At 38.1% G+C, this 14476-nt stretch overlaps 1 protein-coding gene across 2 annotated transcripts in view; it reads left to right on the top strand.

The window, feature by feature from the left end:
• The window catches only part of ATAD2B (ATPase family AAA domain containing 2B), an 82505-nt gene that overhangs the window by 30878 nt on the left and 37151 nt on the right, over positions 1 to 14476 (top strand). For both annotated transcript variants that reach the window (XM_063330560.1, XM_063330559.1), the window contains exons 13-17: positions 504 to 592; positions 1597 to 1756; positions 2697 to 2787; positions 8472 to 8783; positions 13334 to 13466. In XM_063330560.1, coding sequence (XP_063186630.1) covers positions 504 to 592; positions 1597 to 1756; positions 2697 to 2787; positions 8472 to 8783; positions 13334 to 13466 — 785 coding nt within the window. The remainder of the gene's footprint in view (positions 1 to 503; positions 593 to 1596; positions 1757 to 2696; positions 2788 to 8471; positions 8784 to 13333; positions 13467 to 14476) is intronic.

Raw genomic sequence — 14476 nt, 5'->3', positions numbered from 1 at the left:
GTCTGACTGGCACGTTCAAGATAAATGCTAAATAGAGGAGGATGCAGGATTGCATCAGCTGTGTGTATATTTTAGTGTCCTTATTTGGCTTGGAAGATGATGGACAGGAGAGAGAGTCACATAAAGCAGCGAAATGCAGTTACACAAAAGCTGTTTTCAGACACATGTCTAAACAAACAGGTTATCAGTAGATAAGATACTGTTTTCTGTAACTGAGTATAAAGGGTCTCAGTTTGTCTTTAATCTCTCCAACACACGGTAAAACTGATACGCTGGTGCCATCTTGCTTATTCAAAGGAGAATGCAGGCTTTTTTGCTTTATCTGAAACAGTAACGGTAGTTGAAAATGCAGTTTTGTTTTCAGACTGTACGCTTTGTTAAGGTGTCTCAATATATGTGCTAGGTTTGCACGTTAACGCTTTGTAATAAAAACCAACTGTTTTCAATGTTGACGGAGAAATTATGAATTAACAGTGAATTCCATTTTTTGTTTTGCATACCAGGCATACTTGATGAGACCCTCTATAATCTTTTTTGATGAAATAGATGGCTTGGCTCCAGTTCGTTCTAGTAGGCAAGATCAGATTCACAGGTAATGTTTCTCATATGCTACCATTATCTTGGTACATTCTACATTATCTAGGTAAACTCTTAAGTGCAGTTTTACTCAGTTCCCAAGAAAGGTTTTTACTTTTGCTTTAAGCCCATTTACACTAGAAAGGAGAGATCGTTGAGATTTTTTGGTGTTGAAAGTCATCTTTTCAGTTCTTCAGACAGACTGCAATTTGCTGGGAATCGAATTGTAGTGGAGATCACTCTTCAGCCACATTATTAGCTTCAAGATTTCCACAGCCTTTCTTTTGGTTGCTGGTTTCGTACTGTAAACAGATGGTCTGATACCAGCCCAATAGAATAAGTTGGAAAAAAAATTATTCTAAAATGATTGTAATGTTCTCTGAATGAACTGGACACCCCTATCCTTTTAATTCTGGATGGAGTGATGTGCAAACTTCTCTGAGTTGCTGTTGTGTCATTTTTTTTAAAACACGTTTTTACAACAGTTTACTGCTGGCTGAAATGTTTCCTGGCTGCCTTCAATCTCAGTTTTGCTGCACTTTTTGTGGCAATGCACTTCTGTTTAATAGGTGATGGCATTTGTGTGTATCTCTCCCTCCACTCAACTGGGGGGGGCTGGAGGGAAACTTTAGGGCCAGCAGACTAGGAGGTTATGGGAATATGTGGCTTTGTCTTGATGCACCTTCTGCCTGGTGCTACAGTTGCTCTAAACAGGATGATGCACACGCTGGTAACGGAAGAGAACTTTTCAGAGCTGCAATAAATGGCTTCCTGAGCTCACATTCTCCAAAACTCTTAAAGGAGGAAGTCTGAATTTGATGTAATCCTTACTGGGGTCATAATATTAAGTATAGTAGAGATTGTATCAAAAGGGTCCTTTTTGCTTTGAGACTTGAAACAGTTATGCCATGGGTTTTTTAAATTAGATTTTTTTCTTTGAAATGATGAATGTTGCCGTTGCAAAAGTAAAAATTCATGCAGTGTTCTCTATACATTCTTTTTTTGAAAACTCTCTTTTAGCTCTATAGTGTCTACTCTTCTTGCCCTCATGGATGGACTGGATAATAGAGGTGAAATAGTTGTCATTGGTGCTACAAACAGACTGGATTCTATAGATCCTGCACTCAGGAGACCTGGTCGCTTTGACAGGGAATTTCTTTTCAACTTGCCTGATCAAAAGGTAAAACTTACAAAGGAGATTTATTAATAAAGGTTTCTGGTATATTAAACATTTGAATGCCTGCCAACCAAGCTTATGAAATAACAACATGCATTCTTACCTGTAAGGGTGTTTTAATTTTAGGAAGACATTTTTAGTAAAAACAAATCGATGGTATATATAAAGTTGTATTGAATGTCAAATCTTCAGACTATAAATGGAGAGGTAGATTGTTAGCGTTAAACTGAATTGCTTATCTGAAAACTCTGGTTTTGTATAGATTTGTATAATGAGCCGTAACTATTGGGGTTTCGGAAGTTGTGGTAGAGAAACAGCTTTATTATCATGTGGACAGCTAAAAATTGTCCATGCAAAGCCGGACATTATTACAATGGCAACAGGAACACTTCAGTTCCTTGGTCTAGACTTCTGTAAACTCAGCCATAATATTTCATGAATTTATACTTAAAATTAAATTTACTTTGCATATTGATAGATTTATTTGGATTCTATGGAATTTTAAAATAAAATAGTTTGGGAATTCATGTGTATATACTCAGCAATAAATTATTTGGTGAGGCGTTTGACAGTAGAAGCCGTTAATCATAGATGCAGCAATTAAAAATTAAATTATAAAATTACGATAATTCCTACTAGAAAATTAGTTTTGATCAGTTCATGTATAATAATGTTGTTGATTAAACCGCAATTAAAATGTGTAACTGCTATACTGAAAAAATTACTGCTTATATAGGAAATTAAAAAAGAATGGAAAATCTTTGCTCTTGAGAGACTTTTGAGTAGTATGTTCTCCTTTAATGCGTCTCAGTGACATGTCAAAAACAGGTAGAATAACTTCATACTCACATGAATAAATAACATTTTTGTCCAAAATATTATGACATGGCTTTGGCTTGCTAATTTTGACCTTTTTTTTTTTTTTTTCCTTCTTTTAAATCAGGCACGAAAGCACATTTTACAAATTCATACCAGGGATTGGAACCCCAAATTGTCAGATCCTTTCTTAGGAGAGCTAGCTGAAAAATGTGTTGGTGAGTGTTCTGATGTTAGTACTTTCGCTATAGATGCTTTCTCTTCTGTGTAAAACTCTGAAAGTATGTTAAATGTATCAGGATATTTTATTACTTTTACCTTTCTAAACTTCTGTACTTTCAACAAAATTCTTTTTTTTTTTTTTTGTAATAACAAAATATGCTTCTGTCTTACTAAAACATGACATGAGTAGCTAGTAGTCATTTGAAAATAAAATTATCCTGTTTCCTTTCTGTAACATCGCTGCCCCTATATAGGATGCGTACCCTCAAAGAGAAGCAAAATGAAGTGGGAATTGGAATCTTTAGGTAGACTTCGCATTAAATTAGTTTATTACAGAAGAGGTAGGAAGGCTTGGGGTTTTTCTCTGTCTACTTGTGGAGGGAAGAAAAGATCAGTACTTGGTTTGGGGTGTTTTTTTTGGTTTTTGTTTTTTTTTCTTTTTCATTTTTACTGACTGGCATGCTCTCCTCTGGCAGAACTCCAACAAACTAACCAGCCTTTCTAAAGATGAATTTTTTCTGAGATTGTCAGCACAGAACAACCCCAAAGTGTAGATACAGGCAGGCGACAAAAAAAAAGCACCACACCATGAGTACATTAAATATACCTTTGGAGCACCCAAAGACCTGCTGTACTGAATGGAGGATGGTTGTTCAAGATAAACCTGCTGCTTAAAAGCTAATCAGAAATAAATTCAAATGTTTTATAGTGAATTTAACAGAGGAAATGACCCTAAAACACACACCACAATCTCTTCTCAACAATTTGTCATGCAAAGATGCATCCTCTGTGTCAGTCATCTGGTTGGACAAGCACTGAAGTTCTCAGAAAAAGGACAGTCTCAAATATCTGTGCATTGGAATCCATCATCAGAGAAATAAGAACTTTAAATTGAACATCAGTCCATTCAGTCAGCTACAGTACATCCGAATTATCCTCTTCATCCACAGGGACATCTATCATCGAAGCAGCATCCCTCCGCTTTTGATGCACAAAGACCTCAACATCTTCTGGTGAGGAGAAAACATAACTATCCAGCAAACTCCAGTTTAAGCTTTGCCGGGTATAAGACAGCATGTGCCAAACCCATTTCATGTAAATTCTGCTTGAGTTGTGCAAAGACGTTGGTGCTGCTTAGTGGGAGAGAGGGGAATAGATGGGATAAAACCCAGTCGTTTGAAAATTCACCATGTTTTTGTGTTGAGAACACAATTACGTGTTTTAAAATTTCAAAGCCATAGGGAAAGCCGTTTGTAGGTTTGATTGGAAGATGTTCTTTGTGCCCAGTAAAGCCTGTTGGTTCTGTGGAAAAGTCAGCTAACAAAAAGAAACACCCTTTTTTATTTTCTGTGGCTTTCCTACTGTCCAAGTACTGTGCACTTGATTGTCTCCATTCTGTATCTTGGAATTTAAATGTTTCCATTCATCCAAGATTAAAACCTTTTGTATTACAAGGACTTTTTAAAACAGCTGAAGTAAGACGTGTTTATCTTCTTCGTCTCGAGATTGCCTCATCATTTCTCTAAGTGAAATCTGCGGCAACTAATTATTTAAACAGCCTTTCCAGATTCTTTATGACCACTGCAAATCTGACTCATTGGTGCACTTGTCACATTGATACTGCATATACTGCTCTGCGTTTCCTCTTGTTTCTTTAAAAACAAACAAACCCCCCAAAAAACCAACAGCTTCTGTTCCCCAAGCAGAACTGCCTGGACTCAACAGGCTTTTTGCACAGCATGGTTTATACCTCTCTCCAGTTCAGCAAACTTGGCAACACTTAACCACAAGCGCCTGGATCCTCATGAAGAAAACTGCTGAAATACTACCAAAGTAAATGACTTTAGGGAAGCAGGTGTACACGCGACTCAGAGTTATTTTTTTTTTTAAGATCCAGGGGTGTGATTATAAAGAAATTAGAAGGAAAAAGCCCCAGGACTTGCAAAAAATAGGTTATTTCCTGAGGGTCGATTTTTGTCCCAGGTGTTAGGGATTTACATACCTTTTAGATTTCTATGTATGTGAGAATTAAAAGAACCCACTTCACTGAATGTGGCCGCACAACTGCAATGTGTGTGAGACAAAGGGAAGCAGCTTGGGGAGAGCATGAAGCTGCTCAGAGGACCAAACATTGGTGTCTCATTAGTACCTTCAATAAACTCAAGTAATTATTATGTTTTTTCCTCCATAGAAGTGTGTACTGGAGATGGGCCCTAGCTATCCTGAATTTTATACGTCTTTTCTTACCTCTTGTGCTTACTTCATTGTTCTGAATGATACCTTTCTGTAGGTAGAGAGACTGTTGCCTTTTAACTCAAAGTCTTGTAGGAAACAAAACATATTAGCAACTGAAAAAGTGTGAATTCCTCCATCTGTCATCTTGCAGTTGGCTCTTTACAATGTAATAAGGGTTATTGAAGTAATGTTAAATAGAATTATAAGAGAAGCAAACCATCATTCTCAAGATGTTTGTTAAAAATATTCTGTGCTTATTGTTGCAGGAGCATTTTGTGACAAAAGGATATCTTGTTAGATTTTTCTTTTTCTCTCCCATCATAATGTAATGATGGAGGGGGAAGTTTTGGCGTTAGTGTTCGTGTTTGTCACAATTTAAAAAAAACCCAACCATAATACTTATTTTTCACTTCTGTCATCGTGCTGAGTTGTTTGCTAACTTGCTTTCCCTGCAGTCCATTTTAGGAATTGTAGGGAGTTATGTGATGTAAATCATAAAAAGTGGTGAAGATTGTTCACCTGAATGTTTGACCTAGCTCAGTAGCTGTTTGTTGTAGATTTTTGGGGAATATGACGCAGAAGGAATTTTAGAGAGGACATAATTGCTGCACAGTAGAAGTGGAAGACTATGACTTTAAAATTTCAGTGATCAAAATGTGTTCTTCAAAAACCTATGTGGGAACCTGCTTGTTTGCGGTCCTGCTCTTTAAAAGTTGTCCTTCGCAAATGTTTAGCAGAGCGCAGTCGTGATGGGCAGAACAAAATGGGCTACTTGACAAGAATACCTGTTCGGCGCTAAGTTAAGGTGTTCCGGCACATTTTGCCTGCCAAGTTGAACATCCTTTGTGAGATGCTTCGAAAATGGAAGCAAATGCACTGAACCTTGGTTCTATGTTATAGTGTCAATTTGGGCAAAAATAAATTCAGGTTTTTTACTGTTGGTATGATACATTTTATTTTGCTTTGACAGTACTTTACTCTTGTTCTTCTTCCTCTTAATCAGTGTGCATTTACTTCTTAGTAAATAAAAAGCTCTTTAATGTTCCACAAGATACAGGATTTTTGCAGTTTTCCTGTCACTGAAATGGATGTACAATATGCACAAGAGAGTCTCTCGAAAAGAGACACCAATTACTACTCTTCAAATGTAATTGCTCCTGAGAAATGAAAAGTAGAAATGGAGACTAATTGTGTATCTCATCACCTGAGAATATAATTTTAAAAATAGGCTACAGGCTATTATTTCCTAATTTTGCAATTCTTTGGAGATGTACAAGCGGTGATTAAAATGACTGTTAGAAAGTGATATTACAGCATTTATTAATAGAAAAATTGGAAAGGATATAGCTCCTGAGCTTCTGAATCTTTTGTCACGAAGACGCTAAACTAGTTTTAAGGTGATAGGCATTCAGGTTGCTATATATCTCTAGCACATCTTTTCATTTAAGCTTCGGTTTAGTGCCGCCCCCCCCCCCCCCCCCCCCCAATTTTTTGTTTAATCCAGTATGCTTGTTAGGTGAGTGGACCAATTTAAATGGGAATGTGATACCTGATATTGAAAGAACAAAGCAGAATTTAGAGGAAAAACCTTGACTTTGATTTCTCTGATGCACCTCTAGCTACTGTCTAAAGGGTTCACATGGGTGGTGGAGTGTGCCTGCGTGGGTTCGATTTCATGAGGGGGGTTAGTTAAAAAAAAAAATAACCTTAGTGCTGAAAATGCTTAATTGCCTACTGACTAATATAGTGGATGTATTTGAACATATTTCAAATGTCACGTGTATTTATTTCAAGGTAACTTGCGAATGTGAATTGCTACATACTTTTTAGGTAACAGTCACAGCGTGTGCTTGTCGAGCTTACACTATGATTGTACTAACCTTTTTATAAAAATGGAAAGCTCAGTTTAAAAGTTTCAGAAGGAGTCTGATATTTATGGTGATCTTCCATCTGGGTTTTGTTTTGCTTTTTAAAAATTATTTTCAAGTAGATAGGAGAAACTTCGGTGGAATTTGAAGTCTCAGTCAATTTAAGTCATCTTTATAGCTGAAAAGTTTGTATCTCTTATTATTGTCCACCAGATTTATATCTCTGAAAGATGGGGATGGAAATGAAATCTTCTGTATTAATTGTTTCCTTTTTTTAATTTTCAACATTGTTGATGGAATCAGCTTTGTTGCTTGTTGCTGTATGGATCTTGTAAAAATGTACGTGGCAGCAGCACTGAAAGAACAGCAGGGGATAAAGAGAGAAACGAGGCGGGCTTCAGTTTTGGGACGTGGTGCTGCCGAAAGACCAATACAAAAATAGCATAGAAAAAGTGCAAAAAGGTGTAAGACCTGGCAGGGAGGAGGAAGTCTAGTTAAAAAAAAAAAAGATTGATTGAGAATAATTTACTAAAGAATTGATTAATTAGCTTCTATAAACACTTTGTTGCAAGACCATGAACTTTTATGTGGCGATACCTCAGTGCAACCCATTTTCCTATAGTGGCTATAATTCTCTGAAAGCGTTTTCCTGCTGGAATAATGTTTTACGTTTTTTGAAAGATGAAGCTATGGTGCTGCAAAATCCAGTGGCATATTAATGTCTCTTGCTGAGAGATATGGAAAAATTTGAAATCTAATTTCTAGCCCTGGGGAAGGCTCCCAAACCGTTAGTACTGCAAAAGACACAGAGGTATTAAGTCTCTCAGTATTTCATAATTATCAGATCTGTATTTTTCAGTAATGATGATTAAGCAATTTTAGGTAGCCACCTGTAGATATTTAAAAGCTGATGTGAATTAAAATTCTAATGCTTTTTAATAGTTGTTCTACTCTTTCGATTATATTAGTAAAACTGTGAAACTCTAAAAAGTCTGAATCATTTTTCTTGATAGTAAAAGTTCATGTTTTTCCAAGAGTCCACAGTATGCTTCTTTTAACAAGAGATTTCATCTCTTGCATATTCTACTCTTGAAACATTTTTGTTTATACTACTCATTTTCTCAGTCTGTAAAAGTTTAAAGTCATTGATGTTCATGCAGTATAACAAACCGCTTTGCTGTTAAAAAATACATTTGTGTAGAGATATTGAAGTAAAAAAGGAGGAGGGGGGCTATCCCGTTAGAATTGCACACGTGCTTCAGACAATATTAAGGAAAAAGAAAGAGCGATGACAGACCTATAACCCTGGGCTGAAAATACACTATATATCACACTGTATAGTGAAATGTAGGTTGCTTTAACCTCAATGTGGAATCCATTTCTTACTATATTTCAATATACCTGTACATAAGTTCTCGGTACACAGCACTGTCACTGGATTATGACCTGGTACCTTTCGGTAGATTCTTTCTGGACTTTGACAATTACGTATTACTAATTGTTTTAGGCATGTTTGAAATACATGTAGCACAGCAATGCTATTTCATGGAAGATCTTTTTGTTTTTGTGTGCACTAGGGTACTGTGGAGCTGACATAAAAGCACTTTGCACTGAGGCTGCCTTGATTGCCCTGAGACGACGCTATCCCCAGATCTATGTGAGCAGTCAGAAACTACAGCTTGACGTTTCTTCGGTAGTTCTCAGTGCACAGGATTTTTACCATGCAATGCAGAATATTGTGCCTGCTTCCCAACGTGCTGTGACATCTTCAGGACATGCGTTATCTCCTGTGATCAGACCACTGTTGGAACGTACCTTCACTAACCTTCTTGAGGTTTTACACAAAGTGTTTCCTCACGCTGAATTTAGCCAGGGTGACAAAAGTGAAGGTATGTGGGTTGAAGGTTTGGATTTTTTTGCAAATGCTGTTTCAGTTTGGAAGTATTTCAACTGCTGGCCTTAAACCTGATGTGTGTTTGGTTCAGTGTTACGTTAGAACGTAAATGCAGTTTCCTTGGATGTTGCTTAACTATTTTTGCTGATTGCAAGTTGCTGTGGAGTTTAATAAACTGACCTATGTAGACCAAGATCCCGTAGGTGTGAGTGCCATCAGAAAAAAAAGACCCCCAAGTAATTTACATTTCAAATACAAGAAATAATGGGGCATAATCATACAGTGGAACAAAAGAAAAGAGTGAAAGCTGTTGCTCAGCATGTTAGGGCCTGAAATGGGTGCTCCTGTCCTGAGTGTCATTTACCTGTCCCCAGTCCTTTGCTTGTTGATGGTGCAGAAGCAGCCAGCGAAGGGGTGCTAAGGGGAGCTTGCAGCTCAGCCGGTGAGACTGGTTACCCAAGATACCTGAGCCTGTGTAATGGTCTCTACTGGTTACCAAGAAAGTCCTGTGGCTTCTCTCCCCTTGAACTGGCCTGACATGCATCTGGTCCTCCGAGTTGATTCTGCTGGCTTAGCAAGTGGCGAACTATTTGCTGATTTGTCAAGTTAGCTTTTTGCCAAAGTAGTGAGTAAAACCAACTCACTAAGGGGTCAGATGAACACCAGAACCCTGCTGCAATGGGAGCAAGGGGAGTGCATTGAGGAAGCGGGGAATAAGAAGGAATGCGACTGTTTTGTCTGGCAGTGAGTCAGTAGGTTCTGGTTTTTTTTTTTTACCCAGCTGTTCTCTGAGACATACTTTAATAGCTATTTCATGGAAGTTAAATATTGAACAAGATATCTTGATTTTGATACCTACTTATTCTGGCATACTGCTTTCTACTGTTCTTATCTGGGCTGCCCCCCTGGCCCGTGTAAACTGTACTTGTGGTTGTGTGTGTTTAACTTGAAAATAACTCAGTCATAAAGCAAATCTGTGACAGCCATGACTTTCTTTTCATTCCTCTTCCAGAGCATGCTTTCAGACTGCAGCCCAGGCAGCTTAAGCCGATCCTTGTGCTGGCTCCTGCAGTTCCCCCAGCCCAGCTGTGCATTTTTGCTCCATCCCTTAGACTTACTTTAGGACGTCAGGCCCTTTGTTAAAACATTTTAGCCAGAAAACTCATCCAAAAATGATGTATTTTTGTCAGGTTAGTTTTCTGCTGACTGTGGGATAGCTGGAGGTTTTAACAAGTGTTGGAATTGGCACGAGATGGGGCCTGGGAGCATGTGGTGGTGGGTAGAGGGAGTGGGCTGGCTTGCAGCTGCAGTTAGATCATATTCAGCTCCCTCGATCGTATTAGGTTCTCGTAACCAAAGTTGTTTAAGATGCTTAAGTCTCTCTGTATACTGTTAACCTGTTGGTAATCCCAATTTGGAGATTGTCATTATTGTTGAAGAATTGAATTAGGTATCTTCTCTGTCTTTGTTGTAAAGTTCTAGTTCAGAATATTTTCTGTGGTAACATTCTTTACATTCCTGTTTATTACCGCTCATTATTGCTAACGAAGTGAGTTTGTAAGCATCCATTGAATTAAGTAGTAGTTTTACTAGATAATTCTGCTGCTCTGGCTACTTTAAAATGTTTGTAGGTAATCGATTTTGAAGATGTAAGAACTAAGATTTCTTTTGAAGTTTCCTCTGTACCTGAGTTTTTCTTCTTACCTCCTTAAACCTAAGAAAATATCGAATAATAAACTTAATCTGTCTTGAAAACAGCAAAATCCACTTTCACGTAGAGTGATTTTGAGTGTAAATGTAGATTACATGCTTCAGTGTTTCTTGAATTCAGAGCCAGATGCTTACTGGTGTAACTACAATCTGCAAATCTAGTTTTCTACCTGTCTGTGCAGTTCAGTAATGATTTCTGTTTCTTGTAATTCCATGAATCAGATATTCAAGCAAAGAATGTCACAGAGGCTTGATGCTTGAGATTAAAAGATGGACTGCCTCATTTAATAATTGTAGAATCATAGAATGGTTTAAGTTGGAAGGGACCTTAAAGATCATCTAACTCCAACCCCCCTGCTGGGGGCAGGGACACCTCCCACTAGACCAGGCTGCTCAAAGCCCCATCCAGCCTGGCCTTGAACCACCTCCAGGGATGGGGCATCCACAGCTTCTCTGGGCAACCTGTGCCAGTGTCTTGCCACCCTCATAGCGAAAAATTTCTTCCTGATACCTAATCTAAATCTGTCCTCTTCCAATTTGAAGCCATTATATATTTTAGGAAGCAAAAGCTGTGTCCAGTGCGTGGACATTGGACTTTACCCCATGGTCTACATTTGGTATAACGGAAATTCTGCCTGTGTCGGGACTGCAGTGAGCCAGGAGTTAGGAGGCCTGTCTGTGTCCAGTTGATTTGAAGGCCTCTATCCTTGCCCAGAGCTAAATGTCGGGCAGCTTCTGTCCTGCTTTTTCTGTCTGTGGACTAGCTTTTGGCCACCGATTGGGGTCTGCAAGCCTTTTTCATCTTTGTCCCCTGAGGAATGATTGTCAGATGTGTGACTGCATCATGCCTTGCCAAGGGATGTGACATGTTCTCATCCCATACCAGCAAAATATTATTCCTGCCCAGCCTAGTCTGAATCCAGTTTCTTACATCACACAGCCAACTAATGAAGGGAACCTTTGTTGTCTCTTCACAATTTTTCCTGGGCACATATGTCTAGATGCATGGCCCTTAAATGGCATCTCCGTCCAACACTTAATGTTGCCTTGAAGTTGATTCCTTTGTCCCATGGTGGTGGTTTGATCAGTGTAGGAGGACCTGTGCCATGGCTTCATGTAAATCAGGCAAATCCTGCAGTGGGTCATTTATTTGAGAAGTAACCCTTAGATATCTCTGTATTTCACACTTTTATTTCACAGCAGTCCATTTTTCTAAGGGGCTGTGGCCAGATTTTTACACTGAAAGGGTTAACAAGCATTGGAACAGGCTGCCCAGGGAAGTGGTTGAGGCACCATCCCTAGAGGTATTTAAAAGACGGGTAGACATAATGCTTAGAGATATGGTTTAGTGATGGTTTTTCATAGAATTATAGAATCATTTAGGTTGGAAAAGACCCTTGGGATCATCGAGTCCAACCATCATCTCCACTCTACAAAGTTCTCCCTTATACCATATCCCTTAACACTACATCTAAACGAGTCTTAAACACATCCAGGGATGGTGACTCCACCACCTCCCTGGGCAGCCTATTCCAGTGTCTGACCACTCTTTCTGGGAAGAATTTTTTCCTAATGTCCAGCCTAAACCTACCCTTGCTGCAGCTTGAACCCATTCCCTCTTGTTCTATTGCTAATTACCTGTGAGAAGAGACCAGCACCAACCTCTCTACAATGTCCTTTCAGGTAGTTGTAGAGTTTTTGTCAGAGTTAGGTTGATGGTTGGACGAGATGATCTGAAAGGTCCCTTCCAACCCAGGTGATTCTATGATTCTGTACTGTTAGGATGCCCGGTGGTTACCCTCTGCAGCAGTGTGCTGCAGTGACTCTGGGCTGCTCTCGGAAATGCTGCCCATCCATGCCCATTTTGTTCCTCAGGAGACCTGGCTTCTGTCTAGCTGAGTGGCTGTGACCATTTCCATCCCATTGTTGCAGAGGGATTTCTCTTTGGGAATGGGAATGAGTGGCTTGCGTAGGGTAACATCAACTATACTCTTTTCCTGGGGCAAATAAAGATCTTGTAGCAGTTTATTTCCCATTATCAAATCGCAGCAGTCTACTCTCAATCCCGTTGCAGCTCCGGTAGCTAATTTAGCTGTACCTGATTTTCACCTGTCAACTGGCTGTTTTGGTTTAATGCCATATTTATATTTGTTGCAATTGTTTGTCCCTGCAGTCTGTCTTTTCAACGCAATCAGTCTTTTAGCTCTTTGTTTCTGAAAGTTTATACAGAAAGTACTTCAGTTCATTATGCTACTGTATTAGCAAAGGAATTAAAATAGATTAAGGTATAGTACATGAACATAGAATAAATTGAACTGATTTTGATAAAAAGATTTTATATTCTCTGGCAGGTTATCAGAGGGTGGAAAACAATTTTTCATAAACATAGGTCTAGGTAGTCATGCTGAGAATAATGTGGAAAGAAGTGTAGCCGTAAAAAATTTGGGCACTTCGAACAAATAAATAAAAAATTCTGTATAGTCTGAGGAATTACAGATTTTATAACTTTATCCTTGAAAAACCTTTAGCTGTGAAATAAAACCAAAGGAAGCATTTCATAACAAGTTAAACATTTGTCGTATTTGTGAACTTGTTCTGCTTGATGGTTTAAAAAAATAAGTTTGAATTATGATTAGGCTTCTACAATATTTAATTTGTTTTGGTTTTTGAAGCAATGAGTACTTATTATTCTGTGTTCTGATATTTAGACATTTTTAAGTCATTTCTTCTACATTTGAAAAATGTGTTATTTACATGAAGAAAATTGCAATGTCTTGTTTGTTGTGCGTGTACTTAGAAGTGGTAAGATTCTAATTAATATATTTCTTGGAACAGATGTACCAAGTCTAATATTAGATGATAGCGAAGATGAGAATGCTTCATCAATTTTTGAGACAAGCTGTCACTCAGGATCACCAAAGAAACAGTCATCAGCTGCTATACATAAACCCTACCTTCATTTTACAATGTGAGTGTTTATCTAAATGCATACAACCAGATAAAGAAATCAATGAAATTCTTACATCAGGAGAGGTAATAAAGGTGATCTTTTGCTTTGCGATGGGAATGGTGTTCTGTAATAGAAACACGTAAGTGCATGGAGAAGAGTTTTAGGTATGTGAATGGTCTTAGGAGAGGCCGCATCCTCGACACAGTAATCGGGAATATTTTGCAACAGACAAGTGTAGCTTAGAAGTAAGGATGTTAACAGCAATTTGTAATTGTAACGAGGCATTTTGATTTGAAAGATTAAGAGCTGGGAAGAGAGGTATGTAGGAGTATTTTGGAAAGATTGTTTGCTTTTTCTTGTTCTAAAGTATTGTTGAGCTTCAGCGTATGCAGCTGTTTGGATGCACCATATCATGAATGCATTCAGCATTTCTAACATCTTTTTTTCATTGTTTCTTATAGAAAGTTTTGGGAAGTGGGCATTTAGAAAGTGTGTGTGACATTTGGATGAGTCTTTCCTGTATTAATTGAACTGGCTACAGTAATTAACAACAATAAGCTAACATTTCTTTGTTTTGTATTAACAATTCGTAACTCTTTGTTTCAGACTACTTTATGTGATGGGTTCTGCAGGGAATTTGCTAAATAAAGAAAATGAAATTAGGAAAACTGTTCAGGAGTAGAGCCATCTTGTGGAAAACTGCTAAAATTTTTGTGCTAAAAAGTGATGCTAGAGCAGCATTTACAGAAATCTAAGCTTAAAAATAAGGATTTAAGTTCAAATATTTTGAGGTACATAGTCAAGTATTTTAATGTCAAATTTCAGCTGTTGTTGTGAGGACAGGCGGGGGAACCCAAAACCAAAATGACAATATATTATTTGTGTGGATGTGTGTCTATATAAAAAAATCTCGAAGAGCATGTTTATTTTTGTAAATTATGTAAGCCTCGCTGAATCTATCTTGCTGAGCGTTTTTGGTTGCTGTCTGTGTGTGTAACCTCCACCACCAGAACTGAAAAGCCAAAGGT

The sequence above is a fragment of the Chroicocephalus ridibundus genome, chromosome 3, assembly GCF_963924245.1.
Source record: "Chroicocephalus ridibundus chromosome 3, bChrRid1.1, whole genome shotgun sequence".
Lineage (NCBI taxonomy): Eukaryota > Metazoa > Chordata > Aves > Charadriiformes > Laridae > Chroicocephalus > Chroicocephalus ridibundus.
This window is presented reverse-complemented; position numbering and strand designations above follow the sequence as displayed.